General features: G+C 34.3%; 1 protein-coding gene across 3 annotated transcripts in view; it reads left to right on the top strand.

Moving 5' to 3' along the window:
• The window catches only part of CNKSR2 (connector enhancer of kinase suppressor of Ras 2), a 204,006-nt gene that overhangs the window by 113,858 nt on the left and 67,232 nt on the right, over nucleotides 1-22,916 (top strand). For all 3 annotated transcript variants that reach the window (XM_065741460.1, XM_065741461.1, XM_065741462.1), the window contains 4 exons: nucleotides 7,850-7,983; nucleotides 10,859-11,070; nucleotides 15,193-15,282; nucleotides 15,928-16,142. In XM_065741460.1, the coding sequence (XP_065597532.1) occupies nucleotides 7,850-7,983; nucleotides 10,859-11,070; nucleotides 15,193-15,282; nucleotides 15,928-16,142 (651 nt within the window). The remainder of the gene's footprint in view (nucleotides 1-7,849; nucleotides 7,984-10,858; nucleotides 11,071-15,192; nucleotides 15,283-15,927; nucleotides 16,143-22,916) is intronic.

A 22,916-nucleotide genomic window follows, 5' to 3' on the forward strand; every position in this document is an offset into this window, starting at 1 on the left:
CATGAGATAAAGCTGTGAGCATGTTTGAAACTCCACATTCAGTTCTAGAAACAAAATTTCTTGTAGTTTGTTCTATTTGGCTCTTATTTACATCGAATTATCTTTTGTTCAATGTAGATACTAAGGTGCTCTTCAACTTATATAACAGGACAGTCTCAGTTTCATTCGTCTTAATGAGTTTTAAATTGATCTACCTTAGTTGACAGCGGAATGGAGCATACACATACCTCTTTCTCTCCATTTGATGATAAAAAAGCTGTGGACAGCTAGATCAAATGCAGATTACCCCTGTTAGACAAGGTGAAACTGAGTCTACATAGAGGATTTCTGTAATGCTATAAGATTAAGTGAAAGAGAACATAGATGTTTTTATTCGTTATTGGCTTTTTCTTCTGATAGCATTGAAGATCTGGTTATTTTCTAGGCTAATATGAGTTTAAATAGAGACATAGGTAAATATTAAGGAGATTGTTGCAGTATCATGATGCTATTCTGATACACCAGGAAAAAGGCCAGAACATCATCACTTTTGTGTGCAGTGTACATGTGTGTCTGTTGTAATTTGTGATTTTAGTGTGAAAAACAGCAGTTTTCCTAAATAGATTATCCGAAAAGCTCCAGGGTGACATGAAGACAAACTTCAGAGGCTGCTTATTGTGGAGATTTTTGTTGTTAATTTATGCAAATGAGAGGTGAACAGATGTTAAAGTTCATTGGTATTAAATGCAGCCATAGTGTGAAATTGCTGCTGTATGCTTGATCAATAAAAAGCAGTAAAAACAATACAGTATAATTGATTGTATAGCTATTAAAATATACAGTAAAAAAATAGTAATATAAAAATTGAGATAATAAATACAGCTAATAAAAATGTTTTAATAGCTCCTATTTTCCTATTCCAGTATTTATCTATTATGAAAGACAGAAAATGTTGGGGAAAAGAATCTTCCAAAAAAAAAAAAAAAACCACTACATTCTGCGATTGAAATAACATTGTGGCTGTTCCAAAATTTATTTTGTTCCAAATTCACATAAATATGCATTTCTTTAATTTGCGCTTTGAAGTTAGTGAGAGAGGACAAAGTAAACATGATAGCAAACAGGAAAAAAAGATAAAAAATGATAAAAGGAAGAGCAGTACTTCCATCACCTTTGGAAATGGAAAATTATGATTACACTTTTTCCTATATCAGAATATCATGAAATAATTGAGGACATTATAACTGTGCTGTCATCCCAGAGCTAAGTTAATTGAACCATATGTATAATTCAACAAACACAAACCATAAAGACATTATGACTCAGTGTAATAATTCTGTTTAAATATGAACAAAAGCCTCAAGAGACTTTAAAATTTAAGTTATGGAGATGAAATTGTAATAAAATGTGAATTAGGATCTGAAAACTGATTGCTGTGTTTTTTGATTGGCTCTGCAAACGGGGTGAACAGAGGAAAAATGCGGTGTCACAAATTGCAGTGACTGAGTTGGAAAAGTGGAAATTTGCCCCAGTGTAAGGGGGCTGACAAAAACAGACTAAGTTTTTGTATGCACACCATCTGTGAGGATCTTTAATGGCTGCTAGAACAAACGTAAATATTTCAGTTATTAAAATATGAAACATTGAGATTTACACTGGGATTTTTTAATTGAAAAATTTTAAAGATTAATTTTTGCTGAAAATGGATAGTGTTTAGGCACTGGTAAGATGCATTCTGCTTGTTTAGTTTATGTTTCTATGTAGGGGCATGAGGTTTGCCATTTGCAGCTGCATGAAAAGCTGGATTTCACAGAGAAACAGGAAGTGTGCCCGCAAATTAGGAAGTCTGGAGGAGTCTTCCAGTTCAGGCAGTATGGAGGTGCGACCAGTATATCAATCAATCTGGGGTGTGACTTGGCACATAGTATCCTACACAGTCCGTGTAGAGTCCTGAAACTGATATCTAGTGGCTTGATGTAAAGAAGAACAGTACAACTAGCTATGGCTGTGCTACGAACTAGTACATAACAAGTGTGTATGTACAAGTGCGTTAACTCCATCTATAAGGTCAATCAGTACTGAAAGGAAAACATCCATTCTTCTCTTTTCCCCAGTGTCCTGATTAAAGGAAGTGGCTTGGGCTTTTGTTTTATTTTCAGCTACCTGATGGTTATCTCTTTTAATATCCATCAGAATCCCACTTCTTGCAGTTATCAAAGTTCTTTCTCAACACATTCTGGAATCATTTCAGAATGTTGGAAGTCATGAGATTTTCAGCCTATGTTGTTTTTTTAGTGCTTTTATAAAATCTGAATTAGGCAGCTATGGCCTTGGGGATTTTTTTGTTATTTTTTTTATTTTTTTGTCTTTGCAATTTAAGGTATTCATTAATATGGTATTGTACTACAAATATTAAGATGTTATGCCTGCAAGATAAGTCTTACTAAATTTACCTTTTGGTTAATTCCTCTGATACACTGGTATTTCAGATTGCAATGTTAGTGAACTTCTGATAGTTAATGAATATATTAAACAAAAAAATAAGTTTCATCTTTATTTATTTTATTTTTTTACTTCTCTCGTTCAAGATAGAAGTGATTTAATTATCTTGGAACTCTCCAGATTTTTGTCTGTCCCCAGAGCAATCAGCTGGCAGTTCAAATCACAACATAAATAAAACTTGTCTACTCTAGATGGTCTCTTTCATTTCTTCTTCCTACTTTGTTATTCTTGGGAGGATTCAAAGGAAGGCTCTCTGAACTGCAGTTCGAACAAGGATGGAAGGTTTGGTAAAGAAGATTTTTAGATTCTCTGAATTGCTATCATCATGTTAGTGAGACTCTAACTGCAAAGCCATCTTTTTCTTCTGGAAAATTCTTTGTAATTAGTCAAACAAAACTAGACTTTAACTGTGGTGTGAAGACGCTTCATCCAGTATCTTGAAAAGATTAAAAAGGAGTGGTCACACTTCAGCTAATTTTTACTAAGCCCTGCGAATTTTACTGATGTCAGTGAGGGTGGGGGCAGGTCCAGCTGCCATCTTGTGTCTTGACTTGGAAAAAACCTTTTGACTTCTCTTCACTGTTCTGCCACACACTTCATCAAACTTATTTAAATGTAATCTTTTGTATATTTAAAGTAGTTCACTGTATTGTTTATATGTAATTAAATTTTACTGTTAAAAAATTGCTGAGACCTTGGTATCTGTATTTTTTTTTTTTAAATAATCTCTATATTGCATTAGATACACATCATATCTCTACTGTGCTATGTTCAACATTTCAGCCTTCTAAGAAGCAACAGCAGAGTCCTTGGACTGAGAAAAAATGCTGCTTTTATTATTATTCAGTATTTTTCTTCATTATACTGCTTCCTTCATTCAGCTATAGACAATGTTATATTCTATTTGAATAATATATGATTAGAATTCATGACATTACATTTTTTAATCATTAAATTTGAGTAAAATACTAAATTGTTGAGTCTTTAGTTGCTTAGCTGTCTTTTAACTACATGGGAACTGGGCATTTTTTGCAGTATTGTTAAAATTAATTCTGACTGGGTTTAGCTAGAGAATTTCATTACTTCATGTCATGTTCATCTTATAAAAAGTTTGTTATTGGAAAGATTTTGTTCAGTTAATCGTAATATCTTGGTCCAATTTGAAAACATACATTAACGGTAAAATCTGTTTATTACTGCAAATACTGTGTAAAGATATTACCACTTAAAAACTTGTGTTGGTTTTGTTTATATTTTAAAAATTGTATGCCTTTGTGTGGAGCAATGTTTCTCAAACTATATATTGCAACTACCAAGGGAGTTGATAAAGGGTTCTAAGAGTTCTAAAAAACATTAAAAAGAATTTAAGATGATACATATTAATTATTAATTACATTCATTGTTTATAGAAAAAAGAAACAAAAAAAATAAAAAAGTAAGAACAAAAGTTGTCAATCTCAGATTCTTTAGGATTGGAAATGAGAAAAGCAGAGCTAGCTCCTGGTACCAAGGAGGAGGGAGGGGACCACAGGGCTAAGCTAACCAGAGTACTGCAGCTCTTGTAGAAGTGCAAGTCAATACATATGTGCTGTCACTCAGTAATTACAGGAACTTTTTACATCTTATTTCTCTCTCATGGAGAAACTTTGCTGTTGTAAGTGAAGTTAATTTTCTATTTTCCGGATAGCTGTCAATTTGGTAAGGGATCCATGATGACTAATAATTCTGAAGGAGAATGGTGTATCCAGAATGTTTGAGAAACAATACTCCAAAGTGTATTGAAACATGAATTCTGTATTGCTCATTGGAGATTAACATTGATGTAGAGCTTTATGTGGGATATTTTTGAGGATATTCTAGTTATAGTACATAACTTCTAAACTTTCTCTGTCAGGTTGATCCCATGGGTTAAGTATTTAAATCATTGGTCCTGAAAACATTTTAGGTTTATTGCTGATTCAGGATTCCCACTTGTGTGGCCAGCCTGCCAAAAGGGACTGCAGCAGGAGGAAGTTCTAGTCGTTGGAGGAAAGTTGACTCAGTGATAACACTGCTCTCCAAGGCATCTAAATCAGACATACTGGAGCTGGAGTTCTATGTGATTTTATGTTCAGTGTGCCTACATGGCATAATATAGTCTACTAAATGATTGCCATTGACCTATAGGATGAACGTGATCTGATTTACTTGCGGACACACAGATTGACTTAAGTTGAATGATTGATGTGTCTCAGAACTGCAGTGTAAAATGACTTGAAGGTGCACCTTACCTGCACCCTGAAGGTTCTGAAGGCTACCATTTGAACAAGGAGGGCCTCAGACTTTTAATTCATTACAAAATAAAAGATGAACTCCTAGATCCACAAGGTGGTAGCTACTGCAGTGCTCTCAGTGTGTTTAGCTACTGACATGAAAGCACATCTGAATGCTTTTACCACATTGCATTTCTTTTAAAATAACTCACTGATTTATCAAATTAAATGGCGATAAATGTAAAAAAAATAGCAATGGCCTGTCTTTAAATTTGGTTTTCTCCTTTTGTTCCAGTTTTTCTGGAACAAAGTTTTTCTGCTTTTGTGAAAATGATCCAAAGAGTTGAGTTTGGCGGTGTGACCTAGGTACATAAAAAACATAAGATACTCTAGTAAGTTTTGGGGTGATCCTACAAGATTATGCATTCTCTTGTACTATATTTTATTACTATTTTACCTTTAGAGCTCTTGTGTATATGTGTTGTACAGTGAACGCTATCTTTTCTGGTAGCACTTAGTATTCTAACCATTTTACCTAGCCAAAATATGATCCAAATTTTGCATTTCTCAAAAACATGCAACTTCCATTGATTTTCAGTCTCCCATCGAACTGTTCTGGAGGACAAGCCAACCAGCATAGCTGGGCCATGTATTCTCAAGTACTTGTGATGTTATAAGGTAGAATACTCAGGTTTCATCAAAATTGTATCCCAGAAATGAAGTACATCTCGTTAGCATTTAAATAGCTAAGTCCAGGTGATTCTGGGGAATTCTTTACCTGTGTTTTGTAGCCCTCCAGCAGCTGGCCAGAATGGGTATGGGCTCATTGATCTGCAGTTATACTTGGGCATGAATTTCCACATGTGACAGAAAACATAAAATTCTATTAATTATTAGTCTCTATAATCCTGTTTCCTCTTATTTACTGATTTGTTCACATAAAAAGCTGTCCTCTTCAACATGTTGAAGAGCAAATCCATCTACTCAGCTTATGTTCCTCTCACAGTTCTATCAATATGAGTTATAAACAACAATGGCTTGGACTTAGCAAGTGTAAACATGATCCTGGTGATAAAATTATTTTGGCTTAGGAGAAAAACAGTTTTACAAACCACTCAGCAATCTGCAATGTGTACTTATAATAATGCAAAGTATTGGGAAGGGAAAACAAAGGCATTGCTTTATGAAGTGCTTCAAGAACATCTGTGGCTACAGTGTCACATGAAAGTTTAAACTATAACGTTTTTGTTCCTCTGAAAGAGTTTTCCTTGTTTTATTTATTTATTTATTTATTTATTTTTCCTTTCTTCCCCCAGCTTTGCCACCACTTTTAGTCTTATTTTTGCAGTCTTCAGTCTTCTCCTTGTTTTTAGTGGTTGTAAAGTCTTTTACCTGTCTGGTTTTATGTGTGTCTTTCTCCCTCTCTTCCTGTAAGTACTGGCTGTCTTTCATTGGTGTGTTTACAGAATACTCACATTTATCTCTATTAAGCAACAAAGGAATTTAGCAGTATCATTGTTTATAGGAGATGAATTTCTGCATTCAACAAGAGAATATATTTTTAATTTATAGTCCTCTTTTCACGTCTACATTTAGAATGTTTTAACAATAAATTTTTAAACATACAGTTCATTATATTCGAGATAAATCTAACTGCTCTGTTGTAAGAAACACAACAGAATCCAGTTAAAGGATGCCTGAGGTTTCCTAAGTGGCATGCGTTCTTCTTACAGTTTGAAAAAAAAAAGTTATGCAGTGGAGAATGCTTGTTTGATGAGCGTAAATTTAAAAGGATTCATTGCTACCTTGTTAAAGAAAAAACTTTTGAAAATGTTTGTGTTCTTGAGTATCAAGGTTAATATCTAGAAAATATGAACTGGTAGCTCTCACAGTGCTTTCTTTGTCTGTCATACACTGATCTTCATAGTGCTGGCTGAAGGATCTTTTTGCACATTCATTTGGTCAATGCTCAGACCTTCTCTGTCACAAATGCTGTGTGAAATTTGTGCCCTCCAGCAGTTATTTAATTCATAAATTATAGCTGTGCACACTGTGTCTTCCCAAAACCTTTTTCTTCAGAGACTTCACTTCCAAAAAGATGCAGGAGAACGTATTCTTACAAAACAAAGCTCAGCATTTTTTTTTTAATATTAGATTTAAATTTTATGGTGTGAGAAGATAGTGCTACACTTGCTTTTTCTTCTGCTTATGTTTAACTACCAGACAAGCCAGGAAGCATTAAGGAAGACATTATTAATTAGACTAGAGCAGCCTAAATTTGCTTCTCATTTCATTTTTCTGCATTTGCAACAGTATAGAGAGTGGTAGCAAATCATGCTATAATTTCCAGTCCTACAGTGATTTAATAAAGTCTTCAGATATATGGTCATTATTTAGCTAGCTAAATTGAAGGACAAAATCATGCTTAATTTGAGAAAGAGATAAAGTTGTGTTTAAGAGGAAGGGTCGTTTTTGGATGGGAAAGATAGCTGGAATGCATTATTATCTTGCAATTTTTTTTTTCACCTGTGATTTACTTTGTGAAAAGTGTACCTAGGAGAGTAAAGAATAATAATAATCTCCAGTTTATTCAGTATTGTAGCACGTGTGCTCTTGAGGATTTAGCACCTGACTTTATAGGACCTGCAGACACAAACCGAAGCTTTTACAGCTAATTCCTAAGCTGTAGAACAGATGGGAGATGACATTCAATTTAATGCCTACTTATGAACATTTAAACACTAGGTTTATTCTTTATAATGTTAGTCAATAAAGGAATTCACTGGATTCTATATGCTATTTACTCATAAAGATTTCACCAGTGGCCCTACTAATTACTATTTTCATGAGCACTGGCAGTACTCTAGTTGTGCAAAGGGGAAAAAAGAAAGATGCGATCAGATGAGCCAATTTTATATGCACAATACATGTCCATTCATAGATGCACCTCCCTAAACAGAACTGCTATTTTTTTCAGACAGTTTAAAACTATATAGAAGATTAGAACTGCTATTTCTTTAACTTTATGAATCGTAGAGTTTTTCTTTAGCTATATCAGTTACAAGTAAATAATATTTAAGGATAATTGTGATGATTTTTTGTCTCTTTCGAACCAGCCTCTTATTCCCAGAAGTCCTACAAGCAGTGTTGCTACACCATCCAGCACTATCAGCACACCTACAAAAAGAGACAGCTCTGCACTCCAGGATCTTTATATACCCCCTCCTCCAACAGAACCTTATGTTCCGAGGTAAAAAAAATGTTCACAACAGTTACTATTCATTGTCAAAGATACCTGTAGAACAGCTGACCATTCTGTTCCTATGTGATTATTGACTGACAGTGCAGGATTAGGCTGATAATATTACAGGGGAGTTGTTTAAGGGAAGATATTCTGAATGAGGTCCGCAACAACCAGACTCTTGTCTGCAAAACAGACAAGTCTTTTAACAGGTTTGGTGCTTCGTTTTCTCAACTGTGTGAGAGCCTACTGCCTTAACAGAGTCATTCTCCTTCAAAAGAGAAAAACTGTCCAAAACGCTAACTATGTAACTATGAAAAGTGTTTGTTCCCTTGCCTAAGAACTATGGTGCAACAATGGAGGCTGTGATAAAAGCAAGTAACTTTGTAGCTTTGACAACAATAGCGCTGCTTTGTTCTGCTATACTAATTTTCTTTTCATACACATTTCATCTGTGTCTGAGCAGTTCTCAGGATTACATCTTAGTGTGGGATTCATCAACCTACCTTCTCATATTCTTAAATGATTCAATATAATTTTGTAATATACACTGATGTTGCTTTCCTAAAATTGTAGGAGAATTACGGCATATAAATATATCCAGAAGGATGGCAGTAACCAGCCAGAAGCCTAGGGATGTATTTAGGAGGAACCAGCATTTCTAATATTTCTGTATCAGATGTGAAATATCCAGTCAATGTATTTTTTAAATTACTTTTAAATGTATTTTTAAATGACTTTTAAATGATCTTTTAGTTTACTTTCTTACAAACCCGGTAAGGGCAGCATGTCCTTTCTTGTATCTGAATTTCCTATACCTGAGTTTCTGGTACCTGAGTTTTTCTTAGGCTCTTCTACCAGTAGCTCTTCTAGCCAATTAATAAGATTTGTGACCTGATACTGACAAGAATTTCCTGGGGGCTGTCTGAGAGTGAGGTAGATGGCAAATTAAATTGCCTTGTGGGGAGGAGAAATCATGATTCTGTGATTAATTCTTACTCTTCAGAGAGATGAAAAAAACCTTCCAGGTCAAGAAAGTGACTTTCTACTTCATGATTTAGATGATACCACGGGCCTTTCTTGAAGCCATAAGCTGAATCCTATCTTCCTTCCTCATCCCTGCATTATATACTGTCTAGTCTGGTTTCGTTTCTGCAGAGATTAAAAAAGAAAAAAAAAAGCAGAAACACCAAACAAAACACAGTCTTTAATTGCTCTTATAATGTACACTTATGTGGCAAAGACATGTCACTCTTGCAGCCAAAACTGTACTGTCTGGAAAGAAACAGTGCCTTTGTACTGATGCTGATCATGTTTACTACCACAAAAATATTTCTATTATTTGATGAGGAATATATTCTCTTTCTTGAAGTATTTTTATTAGATATCCATAATTCAGCAGTTTTTAAGTTTAGCTCTATAAACTAATATTTCCAGCATGCATTTTGGCTATTTATTAATAACATCTTAATGGTTGTTAATGCACCAGTTTGGACCAATTCTGATTAAATATTATAATACGTATTAATACAAGGTGCTTTAAGCTGTACAGTTTTCACTTTGACAGCTAGAACCTAGTGAACTGTAGTTCAATTCACAAAGCTGTCACATACAATACAGTGTTTCTGAATTACCTGTTTTGACATTTATTTGAGTTTTGTTGTGGGGGTTTTTTTTGTGGGTTTTTTTTTTTCCTATGATTAATTATATTTATGCATGCCTTTATTTTGGATTCAATCAAATTGTTCAGAATCTGTTCCTTAGTTTGTTGTTGCTGTTCCAAGGGGAAGCTTTAAAAAATAAAATGCTCACCTTTCATTCCTTGAATTGAATAAAAGATTTGATATTTTGGTGTAAATTGTGAAACCCCAAAACCATGCTGTCCTAGTGATGACACCCACAGATGCTACAGCTGCCAGCACAACCACATACATTTACTTGGTGATCTAGTGGAACAGAAACTCTACAATGAGGACATATGGAGACAGCTACTCATGAGTAGCCTCCCATGAGTTTTGCTGGTCAGAAATGATTGTCTCATTAGGTTTTTTGCAGCCATCCCCAAACACAGCCATATCAGCAGTTTTTCAGAGCCCTTATTTACCTAGTGCAAGGAGAGGGCTCCTGCCACAGGTAGAGCTCTCTCTTAAGTGATGCCCTTCAGTAGTTTAGATTTTCATAGAATGGGTGGTGAGCAATCTGCTTGGGGTTTTCTATGTAGATTGTGAAGTGTTTTCCTTGTAATAAATTCCTGTCCTGGGATAGCAGCTCATAATAAATTGTCATGCATTCTTTTTGATACTGCATGGGTATACCTGTGACACCTTGAAGGCCCAAATTGCCTTCTACAGCGCTGCATCAAATGTCTGTAGATTGTTCTTGCTGTGAGGTTAGTTTGTAAGAAATCAGATTGAATTTGTCCGTGCTTATCATATAGCCATATCTTAAAAGTATTTGATTCAAAAAGTCTATTGATTCAAAAAAACTATTTGATTTAGAAGCGCACACGAAAGACCAACATTATTTCCTTGCCCTAAGTTACTAAGTGCTAGTATAATATAAAAAAAAAAAATTAAAAAAAAAAGTCATTGTAAAAAGAGTAGGCGCACGTGAACTTTATTTGTATGATTCTATTCTAAAGAAGCCTTTAAGATACAGTCTGCAATGGAAGCAAATGAGCAAAGATGTGTGAGATAACTAGTAGATGCATGCGTATGCATACACACTCAGTATGTGAACTTGATTTTGGACAATTGTGTATATTTGCAGTTTGTGTTACATACTGACATTTTCCCTTTTTTAATGAAGTACTCCCATTAAAAAATAAAAATATAAATGAATGATTTATTTCAATATATTAAAAAATCTCTCTTATTTACTAAAGGGATGAAAAAGGAAATCTCCCGTGTGATGATGTCGGCAGACATACTGTGGGCAAACCAGTTCATACAGGATCCGAATCTCCAAACTCATTTCTTGACCAGGAGTATCGAAAGCGTTTTAATGTGGTTGAAGAAGATGCAGTTTTATACTGCTATGAGTATGACAAAGGAAGAACAAGTGGTCCTGGAAGGAGAGAGAGTACACCAACATATGGTATGGCATTAATCTGACAAGGATTATCACAGTTTGTTGATTTTAGGATTTTTCATACATCTGCTCTTGTATTTAAGCACAAACATAATCCCAGTGGCTATTTAATGTGCTAAGAATTCTGTACAGCTTGTTTAATTTCAACATAATGGCTTATTCTATGCAAGGAAATATGTATTATTGTTAGAAGGATAGTAAATCCAGTTTTGTACTGGTGATTTTTCTGAATCTGCATTCTATAAATTTATCAGCTTAATTTTTCAAATAACTTTTCAGTATCATTGTATCAGAAAAATGGGCAGAAGCCCATGCGTTAATACTAAACCCACACTATGAAACCACACTCCCAGTATAAGTGTAGGAGTAGCTATATGAGGATTGCTAGGTCACGGCCTGAATCAGTGATTGAGTACCAGATGAGAAGGTGTGGCTAACCCAGGGCACACTCCTGCAAGCAATGCACCTGGGCAACCAGGCCCAGGGTCCACCCCTCCTCACTCTCATTTAAGGGTTAGCAGCCAAGGGGCAGGATCTCTATTCTGAGATTGCCCCTTATAGAGAGTTCACTGACCTTTAGAAAGTGTAAGAAGTCACTTGTCCCTGTGTCATCTTCTAAGCTATATCTTGATGAATACCTTTAGGAGCATGTGTTAGAAGGCAATATTATTGTTTTCACTTGTTCCACAGTAGCATAGGTTTAGAAGTTCTGTATTAGAAAAAAATTACTAAAGTAATTTTAGAGATCAAAACCTTTTCAGATGAACAAAGATACAGCATACTGCTTTCATGGTATGTACTATGCTGTAAAACTCTTTTATTTTTCTCTACCTTCAGAAATGATAGTATGCTCTTTCATAATACTGTTTTAACATCCTGTAAGTTTGCATGTGAAAGGTGATGACTTGCTATATATAGCAGTCCCTGCTTTATAAGGCTATGTGTTATCCAAGAAATAATTTTGTACGTAAACATGCATGTTTGTTCATAGTACTTCCATGTCTTGGATTTTAACTTGTTTATGGTGAGAACTTTGAAACAATTTCTGATGAGAGTTTTGCTCCTCAAAACTCAAAACATTTTGAATCTATTGAAACTCTTCCTTTACCAGGTATCTTTTTTGGGCTTTGGACTAGGAAAATTGGTTTTCTATTGCTACATATGGAACTGCTCAATGGTAGAGTTGTTAGAATATGGGAGAAAATGAAGAGGAAATTTTGCTTTTATAGAAGTTATTTTGACAGCCCTAGTATTAGCTCAACACTTGCATGAATGTTTGTTTTTTTTCACCCCATTTGCTATGTTATTTCAATTATTAAACTGAGAACAAGCTGCATCTTGGAGTTGTTATAGTAATCCTGACATCATATCCCTTTGAGAAGTTGACAGACTTAATCTAGGAGGAAGTATATATTTGGTACATCATGCAGCCAAGCTCCAAAATCTCACGGGAACCATGATACAAATTAAGCTTGAGCTTTATGAAGTATCCTTAGGACTTTAAGAAATGTGCTTGCACGATGTTAAAGGATGTGTTTTCATAAAGTGCACTTGTTTCCATGCAGCCATGCAATCCTCCTGCAAAATCCTTAGTGCTCTTTTGATTTTGAAGTGCTTTCAGATGTTTTTTAACCGTGCCTATATTGTATGAAATAAATGCTAAGTGTTCAAAGTCAATATATTAATTTCATTACTCCTGTATTTTGGTTGGTGGATGTGGTCAGTTCCATTAACAGAGATGTGCTCTCTGTTCCAGATGTTAAATTTTAATACAAGTATTCTAAAGGGAATAGGACACTTTGTTCAAGGACTGCTGAATCCATTATTTTATTACAGGACAGTTTTTGTAGCCTATTTTCCGATTAGCTGAGAGGGTTATAATAAATACATGGATCAAAGACTAGTGCTAAAAAAGTGACTGATTTTCAGTTTTATTACATAGCATTTCATTTTTGATCTTACTCCTTTTTTTAATGAATTCACATCACAGAGTCCATTCTTACTTAAGAATATTTTCTAAAAATGTTACTATTCCGGCATTAAATTCAAAAGTTTCCCACATGCCATTTGTTAACATCAGATCTGTGGCTAGGCACGACCTAAGGATTTCACAAAGATAATATCCTTCTGGCTTATACTAGCCTATTAGAGGAAGTCAAACAGAATTCCAAGAAATAGAGAAATAATTGTTTTCAACATCTACTCATCATTAATTACATGGTGTTGTTAATTTTCTTAAATACTTTACAGTCCTCCTTTGTGAGAGATCAGCAAGGTCCTCCATGACTTCTCTGTGAGGAATCTGTTGGCTTTTTTGACACTGTTAGCCAAGAAACTTCTTTTTCATGTTCTCGCTGGCTTACAGCTGTTATTTAATTTCTGCTAGTTGGTCTTGAAAAGCTTTAGTTCACATACCAACAATGAAATTTTCCTGAGTGTAGTCACCAGTCAAAACAGATTCAGGGGCTCCACATGGGCTGACATGAAGGAGATACCAGCAGTGGCAGACAAAGCAAGCTTAAGTTTAAGGAAATTGCTCACTGCAATTTTACTGACAGATAGAAAAAGTATGTATATACATTCAACAGGTAGAGATATTATAGAAAGTTTGTCTAAAAGTTTTTGTCTAAAGCTTTTGACAACAATCACAACTTACCTGATTTTATACTTTTTATATCTTTAGTTTTGCATTTGCTTTCCCTTTCAGTAGGATACTTTTTTATTTATTTTAACATAGAAGATAAGGTTGTATTTCTAGAAAAAGTGACCATTATCTTATTTCTTATCAAGGATAATGCACCTGCACTCAGGAAATAATTTCGGAATGGTGTACTTTAAATCTCACTGACTTCAAACAATCTTAAATGTGTGTCCATAACTGATAAAATAATTGATAGAGAGAATATGAAATTTATAGGCTTTATTTTCTACGTAATTTACAGTAACTTAAAACCCTTTTTTCATTATCCAGCATGCTAGTGGTGAATTTCCAATGGATGCCACTTCTTATTAAGTAGATACTTTTGAATATTTGTTTTCATCATAATCAAATGTCTTTTTCACTGTATCGTGTATTTAACATCAACAAAGTGGAATAAGAATGATGATCTTTATGTAACTAACAAAACTTTTTTTTTTTTTTTATTTTAAGCTCCAATAACTCTTTGAAACAAAATATTTTCCCTTTATGTTCTGTTAACAGTAGATTGCTTTATAAAAGGGCAAAGGCCGATCTTGTTTTGAATATATTTTGTTTTCAGTCTGTGAGATGGACATTTTGCCCTATGCCATGCCATTTTACATGTGTTTTTGTTGTTGTTGTTTGTTTTTTGTTTTGCTTTAACATGCTACCTAACCTGCTTAAGTTAACTGCAGTTAACTTTAAGTAACGCCACTAAGTTGCCTTGCACACTTTCACTGAATTTCCAACTGTATTTGTGGAAATTTTGAGCAGAAATCATAGTTGACAGCATTTAAAAAATCAATCCTGCAACTTCCAAATCAAAGCTTAAAAGATATTGTAGTCTTCAGCTTCTCTGTTTCTTGCTGCTTTCTGAAATCTAAATGAACTTTCCATTAGTAATGTACTTTGGTCTCTGTAGAAGAAATGCTACAAAAGGAAACTATATGTAGAGCTTTTCTGTTTCATTTTTGTTAAATGACTGATGAATCTTTTAAACCTCCCAGCAAAAATGCTATTTGCAAAGGTATTGTGGTGATGTGGATGTGATTCTCTTACCAACAATTCATTCTATATATGCTTTAAAACAGTTTTCTATATGTGTGTGCCAGGGGCTTTCAGAATAATAAACATATATTGTGCAGTGAAAGTCAAACTAAGTAATTTTATTTCTCAGTCCCAATAAACAGTCTTCTGAGGATTTTGTAGGGCACTGGATTTATTTCCTAAAGTTTAAAAAAAGAAATCTACTGCATATTTTTAACTGCTTCTTGTCTGTTAAAGACAACATAACTCCTGTCTTTATCTCTTGTTCTGAGGCTATGGTGGATTCTCCTTTATAAGCAATATTGTAGAACAGCGGCTTAACAATTTCTTCTTTATTTCAAGACTGTTACTTTAATATTGACTTTTGGTGCATGTTCTCAATTTTTTTCCTCTGTTTCTAGGGAAACTAAGACCTATTTCTATGCCAGTAGAATATAACTGGGTGGGAGATTATGAAGATCCCAATAAAATAAAACGTGACAGTAGGAGAGGTAAGTGATCTGGACGTGTCTTGACAGGGCCTTCTGTGTTTAATCATGCTTTAAGCAATGCCACAGGAGGCTGTGAATACTGAATGTATACATAAATACTAGATAAGATCAGGTACATCCATGAAAGATGTATCTGTTGAGTTTTCCTAAATTCATAAACATTGGTTCTACCTCAGGAGATCTCTCAGATATAAGCAAATAGATTCTGGGACAATATTCAAAGGAAAGTGTCAGTGATGCAGTGAACAAGCTTGGGTGAACATTCAAAGCAGATTACTTGTAAATGTATGAGATCACAGTCAATTTAAATAATCTAGGATCTGTTTAAAAATAGATATATATGTATATGATTGTGTGCCGCTGCTAATTTTTGAAAACTTCAAAACATTGACATTTATTGATGTATTTCATATAAGTTTTCATTGTCAGCAAAGCTAGAAACCAAAAAGAATAATTAATTTTCCCTTCCAAAAGATTCAATATTGCTATATCCACCAAAGAAGCAAATAAGTTTTGCTAATGAAGAGGGCTTTAAGTCTTAAAATTGACAGCAGATCTTAGTAAGAATATTACATATTTTGAAAGAACTGTTACGATACATGGAAAAAATCATAATTATGCTTTGTATTACTTCTCCTTCAACAGAAAATTCATTGCTACGCTATATGAGCAATGAGAAAATTGGCCAAGAAGACTACATGTTTCAAAGGAATAGCAAAAAGGATACTGGGAAAAAATCAAAAAAGAAAGGAGACAAGGGTAATAGTCCTAGTCATTACTCATTGTTGCCTAGTTTACAAATGGATTCATTGAGACAAGATGTCATTGGCACTCCTGGACCAGAGACCACTTTGTACCATGTGAGTAAAAATATTAACAGTATTTGTTGCTTTATGCTTGTTATGAGTGACCATCATGTTTTTGTAGTGGTGGTGTTGAAGGCTTCTTTTAACTGCTGATCTTGCACTGATTTCTGTCCTTCTGACAATAACTTGATTCTAAATAGCATGCTTTAAACTTGTTACAAATGCAGAATGGACTCCTGTGACTCTGTAACTAGAAAGATCTTATTTTTGAAATGTAATCTGGTATCTCTGTCTTGGCTTGTTTGATACTAATGGAAAGGGAAGAAGTAGTCTGACTGAATCTATTTCGCCTTAATATGCGAAGTCACGTTAGATGACCCCTTTACTACACAGATACTGAAAATGCCTGTTAATGGAAGTCAAACTTGACAGAGGTATTTGTTTTTCCTTTGAGGTAGAGAAGGCTTTGTTGCATGCTGACTACAAGTTAGCAGTTTTAAATATTGATGGAATAGTAGATTTCTGTAACCTATATAATTTTGAAGGGAGTCTCCCAAGGAGAATGTAAAATGGAAATTCCAGTAACTTCCTAGTTTTCAAATGTGTCAAGAAAATGTAGTTTAGAGGCCACAACATTTTTTAGATATGATGTTCAACCCCATAAAAGCATTTACGTGTTAGACCTGCCATCATAAAGTAATATACACACAGATATATAGAAAAACAGTAAAAATAACTGAAGCTACCTCCGTAAAGTAGCACAGAGAATATTATTTAGATTGCCAGCGTTTAAGAGAAGCAGCACTGTGGGCTCATCAAAAATTTTGCTTTGAAGACTTGACAGCTAGATCTCCATTGAACATATAAGACCCAGATAACTTGTCTCTTAGAAGCACTGTAAAACACTGCTGCAAGTTATTGTATCATAGTTGGTGTGGATTAACTGAAACTGATAGCGCTGTTACATTCCTCTAGACTTTTTGATTGGTTGGTCCACTGTGTTCCAAAACTCCTTTTTGCACTATAGTATATCTGTGAGTCTGATGAATTTCAGATTGTCATTCACTATTATGATCTACTTCAATTAAATCAGATCCTCAGATGTAAAGAGGTTGTTGCTTTTCCTTTTTTTTTTTTTGTTTATAGTAATTTAGACACAATGATAGACATTTTTTTCTGTTATTTTCAACAGTTTTGAACTTTTTGCAAGTTGGAAATCTAATTGTGGGGAGATCTCAATTTGCAAAGGCAAACTGATATGTAGTTGCATAATACATGAGGCAAGCAGAGTTTGTAAGTGTAACAAAACTGTCCTCTTTGCAATGTCTGCAGTCTTTTCTGTAAGTAATCTAGTCTAATCAATCAAGAGAACTTGCAATCAAACATTTGCAGAAGAAAATTGATAAGTTATTTGTGTAACAGAACATTCTATTTTATAAAGAACAGTATGGTAAATTTAAATACTCTTAAGTGTTTAGAGAGAATAATCATCTCTCAGTGGCATTTCTTTGTTAGTAAATTTCTTGTATACAACAAAACTTTTTTAATATAATTTTCATTTTTCCTTGTCTGCTTCCATAACCTATGATTTGTTTCTAAACTCTGTGTGAATAAACACTATACACGGAACTGGAAAATTCTTCAAAATTCTCATGTAAAAATTACTGAGGAACAGAACTAGAACTGACTCCTTGTGTTCTTCGTATATGTTGGACATCTATCTGCAAAATGAACCTCAACAATTTCCACCACTGATAATCCTTTTTGTGGACCATTACCACAAGTAGTGTAACTTTATAGTGTTATTAAATCTTCAGCTTCTTTTTGCAAGTTCAGTGGGATTTCATTTCTTTATAAAGATAAATAAAGGTTATTTGTTCTTTAGAATGCGAATTAGTACTGATCAGCTCTCTGGCTGTGAAGTGGAATGCGTGAAGTGGGAACAGTAATAGGAAGCTTGGGACACGGATTTGTCCACTGGAGAAATGGAAGGAGCCCTTCAGAAAGCATTCACAACCTTAGAGTGCCCTATCACTGAAAGCAGCCTGGCTGCCAGCATGGTGTGCAAGAGTTCCTTGTTTATGGTGTGTCATCCTGGGTTGGTCATCAGAGAGTGCGTTTTCACATTCTTTTGTCACTCTCATGATTCTTTCAACTAATCACTTTTTAACTAAGAGTATCCTAAATCTTCTTCCTGAAGTCTGTGTGCAAGAACAGGACATAAAATTCCAGGACTGAGCCATAGGAAAGTGACCTTTCTATTCCCATTCACTACTTCTCTATTTAAAAATTTACAGGTGTTTTTACTGATTTTAGCCATAGATGTGGAATGGGAATGTGTTTGCTGCCTGTATTTTTTGTTTGTTCGTTAGTTTGTTTTTTGTCACTTTTCCAAATCACTTGTTTGCAAGATTGCTATTCTCAATCCAATGAACTGTATCTTATGTTCTTTGTTCTTGTATGCTCAGCCATGTAGAGACACAAAACTTCTTCGGTGCTCTTGCTGAATAATCTGTGATTCTGAAGCATCCTCAAATATAGATTGTCAGAGTAAGGGCTTTGGATATGTGGGTGAGTCCCTGTGATTCCCCAAGCTTGTAACATGGAATACTGAAGTAATAGCATACTGGTATCTGCTGTGGAATGAAACTTCTGAAACATTTGATTTGAAAATTTGCAAATTCAGTGTAAAATTAAGAACACAACTTTCTCTTTTTTTTCCCCTATTTTTTCTTTCTTTTTTTTTTTTTATTATTATTTTTTTCTGAATTCCCTGTAATGGAAGCCATGCAGCTCACTCAGCATTCAGGTCTCATCCATGTCATTTTCTGGGTTTCAGTTCTGTGTTATCTTTGTTCAATAATAATTTCATTCCTTTGGAGTTTCCTTGGTACGAATGTTAAATAATTTTGGACTATTCAGTTACTGATGAATTCCCCTTACAATTTGAGGTCTTCTTCCTTTTGTGTTGTGTAGCCATTTAGGTATTCAGGTTGACATATATATATATATATATGTATATAAATTTATTTGTTTATTTTTTTACTATGATGGTTTCCTACAGGAAAACCAGCTTTTACTGACCTCAGCATCTTGCTTCTACTGGTTTTTATGCATGGCTCTGAAAAGAAAAATCTATGATCAAAAAGCTACCCATAACAGAACTGATATTGTTTTTGACACATAAACGAGGTGAAGGGTGTGGTAAAAATTACTATGGTAATTTTTTAGTGTGTGGTTGTTGTTTATTAGCTGGAAATGGTCTTCTGAAAAATGCTAGCTGATTCTAAGTGGGTTTCTTTTATTCTGAAGTGATCATAAGAATATGGTAGTCTAGCATTTTCTTGACCATCACTATGCTAAATTTGCATTAAATTACTGGTTTTAGGAATTCTGTTTATGACATAGACTTGCTGTGATGATCAAAAACAGTGTAGTCAAAGGAACATTTCAATTACGGCCTTTATAATGAACTTCTGCCATCTGTATCCACAGAATGTAACTGATATAAAGAGTATAAAAGAAAAAAAAAGATAAGAAAAGCCCTACGCGTTGTATCTCTGAAGTAATCATCTCTTGTATCTGCTTACAGAAATTTTTATTTCTCATATAGCCTCTGCTACACTTTGCTTTCTTTTATTTTCCATTGCAGAAAACACTTCTATCGTACACAGATTTCTAGCCAAGTTGTTTTTGTATTCTATTTTTCTTCTTTGGTACTGTTGAAGAAATACTAACATGAAGTGTTAATGTTTTTATTAAGCCAAGGCAAACTGTTTGAGCTTCTGCTAATCTAGTGTGCAAGCAGGTGCTCAGACTGATCTATTACTGTAGATACAAAATGATGCAGTTAAAATTGTCTTGGACCTTTGGGGCATAAGAGATGAAAGCTCTGACACATGATTATAGTTTTTTAAGTTCATTATATTATTCTTTATAGGAATTCCCTTGGTACATTGTGCTTTGTTTTTGTTACAGGAAAATAATGTGGTTATTTAGTAGGGGGATTATGTCATGAGTGAGAAGGATTTCTGCATCAAGTTAATAATAATGCCCCTATCCAGATTCATACCTTTTTCTGTTAATCTAGGAATAATATTGCTACAGAAAATTACCACCTATAGCATGTAGCAAGGGATTGTATAAGAAAAAGCAGCCTTGCTTACAAACTGTTTTCAAATGTACACTGGCAAGCTTATTTTACTTCCCTTTTTTCCTGCACCCTTTGTGTCTCCTATCCTTTTACCTTTTCTAATGTACGCTCACTTATTAATGTAGGTGTTAGCAATACCTAAAGAATTTCTTGTCACAGGAAAAATAACCAAAAATAGTGTATCTTCTTGGTTTATTGATAATCAGTTTATTTAATATTGTTTAACCCAGGAATTACGTTAATTTCTTGGTCACTTTAATTGTACTTGAAAATAAAGTTAGTTTATTAGCAAGAGGCGTCCTTTGAAGATCACACATCAGGATCAAGTGGCTCAAGAGCAGATGTTGGAAAGAAATTAAGGATTTGTTTCATAGACGTTTTGATGATGGTATTATTCATGGTCATGTACATATGTCCAGCATGCATTATGTTTAATATCTCGGTTTTACTTAAAATGAAGGAGGAACAAAATGAAAGTCATTCATTGTTGGTTGTTGTTGGTTTTTTTTTCCCTGCAAATTCAATGAAATGTGTGCACTTTTAATGAACTTACTTTCTTCCTCTTCAGCAATGTATAACTCCTCACATGATCAGTGCACATGTCCGTGGCTCTTAACTCTAATAGATAAGGTCAGTAGTTGTTGTGATGAGCACCTACAGAGAGCTGTCTACTCTCCTTTCTACTTTCCCAGTGAGGACACTGAGGCAATGAGTTTGAGGGATTTAGCTCAGGTTGTAATTTCAGTCTTCTTGCTATTTCTCATGAGACTCTCACTTATCTGTACCAGTTCAATCCAGTGTGATTGCTCAGCAGATCTGGTGGATTTGCATCTGTCTGAACACAGAGAATTCAATTGGTTGCAAGAGTGACCTTACTGAACCTACTGTAAATGAAGAACATATGTTTATGAGCCTGTCACGATAATCATGTTTTAGCTGATAATGAGATGAATTGAAAATGAGGCAGTAACTTTTAAGAACAATAAGTTTTTTCTACTTGGGTGATGCATATTTCCATGAATTTCATGCTTCCCACCTGCCTATCCAGTGAGAAATACAGGAAAACGATTTTTACAAGTTCAATTCAAAATATATGTGTTTGAACGTTCTCAGTATAGAGAACAATTTACCCAAAGCTCCTTATTTTGAAAACTTTAAAAGCTGTCTTTGTCTGAGTGGTTGTTTTTCAATTACTCTTCTTATTCTTCTCTGCAAAAAGCCTGAAAGGAAGGAAAAAGAAGGTACTCTAACATAAAGTGCATAGATATCTTACAAAAAATCTTGACATGTATTTATGAAACCTTTTAATTGTAGTATAGAGGGTGCAGGACTTATGCATATGAGTTCTCCAATAAATGTGTGCACAAGCTACCCATCAATTTGTTGCAGAAGTCTTCTGAATGGAAAAAGTGTCTAATAAGCACTATATAATGGAAGGCAGTCTGCAAGAAAAATAAAAGGAAAAAATCACAAAAGAAAGAAGCTAGTAGCTTGTTACAATCATACGCATTATAGCATTTGTAGAATTTTTGTCTGATAAATGTTTGTTTTACAAAAAATTACTAAGAGGAAAAAAATTGAAAATTTGATTCGACAGATTTTAAGTAGGTGTTTGAAATCTAGAATTTCATTACACCATTACAACAGATGGAGTTGGTACACTTTATCCTTAAAACCGTTTGTAGTCCAAGTACGGTAGTGTTTAAAAATGAAGGGTCTTTTTTTCTTCTCCCTAATTTCACATTATGTCTAATCAGACTGGTAATTACCACAGAACAGAATTCTAGCAGTTGATATCAAAGTCCAGTTGAAGTGCATAGTGAAAAATATTTTCCTTAAATATATCCATGATTTTTATTAGCATTTAAATTAGCATTGCTTTTTCTCCATGATTATTTCATATCCATTTAAATATTTTATCAGTACAATACTGAAACTTGTTGAATGGCTATGGATGAACAGGCATCTATTGTCAGTAAAGGAAGTGTCAAACTCCTTCTTTAAACTCATAAGAAATTATTGCTTTAAAAGTGATACTTGCATATTTAAAAGTTCATAAGCATTGGCAGTTGTATATTTCCAGCTGAAAAATTCTAATTCCAGAAATTATGTGACATTCATAAAGATTTTCTAATATAGCTCATAATTGTGCAAAATTTTAGACTATCTACCACCTTAGAATTATAAAACTCTGCATCTTTGTTAGAAATTAGATTTTTGAAGTCTAAATACCATTTTATATCCACTTGTTTCCACTGTAAAGGCAGGAAAACACAAAGTTAAACTGAAAGCAGTATATGTAGTATTAAAATTTTATGAGCAACGAGAAGTTGAAAAATTGAAAAAATTGTCACTGTGTCTGGACTTCCGAAAAATGCTCTCTGAAGTCGTGCCCCAAGTAGATACCCAGGCAGGCAGCTCAGCAGGACAAGTCAGTAGTCTGAACTGCTGGGATGTCTAATTTATTTTCATGTACACAAAGATACAACTCAAATTGTAAAGATCCAGGCCAGCACAGCTTGACTCTGGTCAAAATCAAACAAATAAAATATTCCTCTCTGAAGGTGACCAGAGTACTTACCACACTGACATTCTATTCTTCTATATCTAATGCTGGTCCTGTTTTACTGTTTTCTGTAGCTTTATGAGGATGAAAAAGAGCACTTTGACCTGTT

This window comes from Cyrtonyx montezumae, unplaced genomic scaffold (assembly GCF_038088225.1).
Source record: "Cyrtonyx montezumae isolate F1298 unplaced genomic scaffold, pur_monq_1.0 scaffold_3, whole genome shotgun sequence".
NCBI classification, from domain to species: domain Eukaryota; kingdom Metazoa; phylum Chordata; class Aves; order Galliformes; family Odontophoridae; genus Cyrtonyx; species Cyrtonyx montezumae.